The 4,148-nt window shown below is 35.9% G+C and overlaps 1 protein-coding gene across 1 annotated transcript; it reads right to left on the bottom strand.

The window, feature by feature from the left end:
• Positions 1–776: 776 nt before the first annotated feature.
• LOC110611121 (probable polyamine transporter At3g13620) lies at positions 777–2,682 on the bottom strand. Its single transcript, XM_021751255.2, has one exon. The coding sequence runs from the start codon at positions 2,458–2,460 to the stop codon at positions 1,066–1,068; it is 1,395 nt and encodes a 464-aa protein (XP_021606947.1). The 5' UTR covers positions 2,461–2,682; the 3' UTR covers positions 777–1,065.
• Between the last annotated feature and the right edge of the window lie 1,466 nt (positions 2,683–4,148).

Below are 4,148 nucleotides of genomic sequence, written 5' to 3'. Positions count from 1 at the left end.
GATATTAGGTACCTGTCTCATGCATAACGGCCCCTGATTCTCTCCATGCGCGTGTGGATGGGTCCACAAGGCTGATGAAGGGGTCTTCTTTCCGATTCCGGGCTGGGCCGGGAGATAGAAATAAGACTGAGCCCAGAGGAGATCAGCCTGAGAAGCAGTGAGGGTTGGGCCGGTCTGGTTGAGAAATCCATATGGGGCCCGGTATCAAGATTCAAGCGAGTTGGACCTATTGGCGCAGAAGACGTATGGGCCTTCGGACGATGGACCGTAATCGTGGGCCGAGCTCCTGACCGAGGTGGAGAAGTCCAGCGGTCATCACACAGTAAATATAATAGTGCCTAAATAAAAATAAGTGAAATTTGGACTAACTTTTTTGTATTGTCGTGCACCTTAGCTTTTTAAATAATTAACAAATTTAAAATTTTCACACTGTTTCTTACCATAAAGACATTTTACCATTAAATTAAATTGTATAATTCTGATATAAGTAAATAAAATTATCCTCATTGCATAGGGTGGTGATGTGATGGCAATTCCCTTAGTAGCCCAACCACTAGAAATAGAAGGGATGACGCATACAATTCAAGAATTTTTTTTTTTTTAAAAAAAAAAAGGGAATTGATGCATATCATGAATTTACTAATTGATACACATGGATTTCCTGGAACCAAATCACCCACTAAAAATAATATTGCATCCAGATCAGATTTTCCTGATTTTCTTTTCAAATTATTTTCTGATATAGAAGGGATTCTCCACTCCTTTAAACCCAAAGGAAATTTAATAATTGTGCCTTTAATTAGGAAATTAATGACACAACATGATTATACACAAAATTCAAAACATGAAGGACTAGTATACACAGTAAAGCCAAAGAGATATGACCTGAAGGTACACAAACCAGTATGAAGTTTGGATCCCCAGTAAATTGTGGATCTCAAGCTTTTACATCCAAGCAAACCCAGAAATTTTGGATCTTGATCTGAAAATCTTGAGCATGAGAATTCTTCTTCTCTCTATTTGTTCAAGCATCACCTATTCAACAATCTCTTATTGCCTTTTTCATCATTCAACAGCTTCAGCTTCAGCTTCAGCGCTCCTGTACTTCAACAATTTCTTTGACTTGCAAAACTTCGTGAGAAAATACCATACAATGGCTCCCACAGTCATCAAGCCACTCACTAAATAAACTGTCTTAGTAGCAATGACCATTATCAGGACTAAAAACCCAGATGGTATCAAGCACATTATCACCAATCCTGGCAGCTTCAATGGAATCCTGTAAGGTCTTTTCAATCCTGGCATTTTCATTCTCAACCAAAGAAAAGATGAAAATTCCAATAACATACCTAAACTATACAAGAAATTGGCTGATGAAATAATATCAGCAAAATTCATGTATGATACCCCAATTGTGATCAAAGTTGAAAGCAATATCCCTACCCAAGGAGTATTGAACCATTTGGACCTTTTAGCAAAGATTGTAGGCAGAAATCCTAAGTCAGCCATACCAAGAAGCTGATAGGCGCTGCTGCTCAATTGAGCCTCAAACAATCCTATAGCAGATAACACAGCACCAATTTCAATCCAATATTTTAGCCATTTCCCTGCAATCATCTCTGCTGCAGTGGCATGGAATCCTGATTCCCATTCAGTTTGAGCCACAGAAACAGCACCAGTCACAGCAAAGAGAGGAATCAAATAAGACACACAAGTGAAGATCACAGCCACTAATAGAGCCACAGGAAATGTTTTATGAGGTTTATCAACTTCTCCAGCTAGAGTACTGACATTGTCCCAGAAATTCAAGTTCCAAAAAAGGGTATTGAAGAACAAAGTCCAATCTTTCTTCACACCCTTTTGGCCTAAACTGAGCCATCTATGGGGACGAATCTTGGGGATTGCTATGAGAGACATGATTATGAAAGGAGAAAGAGAAACAATACCAAGCACAACAGCAACATACCCAACTATGGCTAATCCAGTATAGTTGAGAAAAGATAGGATTAGCGTTGACATCAAAACAGCAAATTTTCGAGGCCACCCTGAATCCAACGCCGGAAGTACCTTTTCTAAATAATCAATACAAAGAACTGGAAAGGCAGCGATATTAATAACACCACTCAGGAATTTCCATGCCCCCATCAAGGATCCAAAAAAGGGACCAAAAGCACTATCAGCCCATATCACAAATCCTCCATTTCCAGGATACGCTGTAGAAAGCTCAGCTGTAATCAAAGCCTCAGGAATACTCCATATGAAAGGAAATATCAAGAAACCAAGAAGAGCATAGAGAGGACCTGCAGCCTGGACAGCAGGTTCTTCACCATAAGGTCCACCGGCGACTTCAAAATAGATTAAGAATATGAGAGGGACGAGAGTCAGTTTCTTTGGTAAGTTGACGGTGGTGATAGGGAGTTCTCGAGACATATGATCAGGCGACTTTGGTGGATTTTGCATGGTGGGTTCTCGATTTTGGTTTGGCTTGTCTTGTGCGATGGCTGTTCCGGTGTCGTTTGATAGTATTTCTAATTAATGGGTTTCCATGAATCATGAAAAGAAGGTGAAGGACAAGAGAGGCAGCAACCAGTAGGATTCTATAGATTCTTATTCAGAAGGGAAGCCGTCAACTATGGTTAGTAATGAGGAAGGAGGATTAGATAGTAACATTCTTGACTTTTTGCAGTATAAGTCCTATTAGAAATGATGAACGAATATGGCATTTCAGTAAACACGTACGTAGATTTATATTTATGATTTGATTTGGTTTGGTTTTAATTCTTGATACCAAACCATATCAAAATTTAATTATTTAATATTTAAAAATCAACATAAGAATATCATAATTTTATATATAATAATGAAAATTTAAATTAAGATTAAAGTTAAAATTTGGTTCACATCACATCTTTAAATGGAGATAAAATTTCTAATTTGAGTATTTCATTTTAAGAAAAGAGTTATCTTTATTTGGTTAACTGAATCTCCATTGAATAAAAAGAAAATAAGAAAATTATTAATGGTGATAAGTATGATGATTTACAACAATTCTGCCAACTACTAATTAGGAAAAGATTTATATCGCAATTTATTTCCATAATATCATAAAGTAAAAAACATTATTGAAAATAATAAAATAAATATTAAAAAATATGGAATAAATTGAGGATGAACAAAAAATCATATTATTTTTTTCATAATTTTAAAATTTAAAATTTTTACATATTCCCAATATATTAAATATTATGTTTAATTAATATTTTTAACCATTATTTTACTTAATCTAAAAAATATTAATAATTAAACATGCATAATGATAGTCCAATTGCAGAGCCCTTGATTAGTAGCATGCCATCTCTTCTCTCTCCTTATCTTGGGAGAGAATTTTCTCTCCCGATAACTTTTTATTATTATTATTGATTGGGAGTAAGGTATTTGGTATTTTGTGACAACAAAAGTCTAGATCTGCTGCTCCTTCAGCCACCTGTTTCATCTCATGAAGAACAAATAATAGGACAATAAAAATTAGGAAGCTATTTTCGTGACAATAAAAATTAGCTGATTTAGGGCATAGTGAATTTTAAGATGAAAATATTACCTATTGTCTGCTTCATTTGTGGTAAATTAGGACATAGTGAGAACTTTTGTAAAAAAAAAATTATAATACAAAGTTATCGGTTATGCGTGTGTGGGGATTACGACTACGATCTTCTTCTCGTATGACCAATTTATTTACTAATAGAGACTTCGTGATGATGATGGGACATTGTTGGATAATGGTACTGAGCATATATATATATAATAGTGTTGTTGGTCAGGGTGATTTATGATTGTTGCGGCAGCCCTAGAATTATGCTATGTTGATTGACACTGAGAGTGGAGATATTCAGTGTGAGGAGGATTAGGAGTGTAAATGAATCAAATCGTTGAATCAAATCGTTTGTGAGCTACTTGAAGTTCGATTCGATAAAAACTCAACCGAGTTTGACTCGATTTCTAAACAAGTCAAGTTCGAACTTAATTTTTAGGTCCGTTTAGTAAACGAGTCAAGCTTGAACTCTATAGTATTTGGCTTGTTAAGCCTCGTGAGCTCTGCTCGTTTCCGAGTTCATGAGCAGACTCGCAAATAGGCTCATGAACAGTCTCGT

This window comes from Manihot esculenta, chromosome 3 (genome assembly GCF_001659605.2).
Source record: "Manihot esculenta cultivar AM560-2 chromosome 3, M.esculenta_v8, whole genome shotgun sequence".
NCBI classification, from domain to species: Eukaryota; Viridiplantae; Streptophyta; class Magnoliopsida; order Malpighiales; family Euphorbiaceae; genus Manihot; species Manihot esculenta.
The sequence above is the reverse complement of the archived record's forward strand: the minus strand, read 5'-3'. Positions and strand labels throughout refer to the sequence as shown.

Coding starts and splice junctions, on each gene's coding strand:
- LOC110611121 (XM_021751255.2), bottom strand. CDS start 2,460: ATGCAAAATCCACCAAAGTCGCCTGATCATATGTCTCGAGAACTCCCT.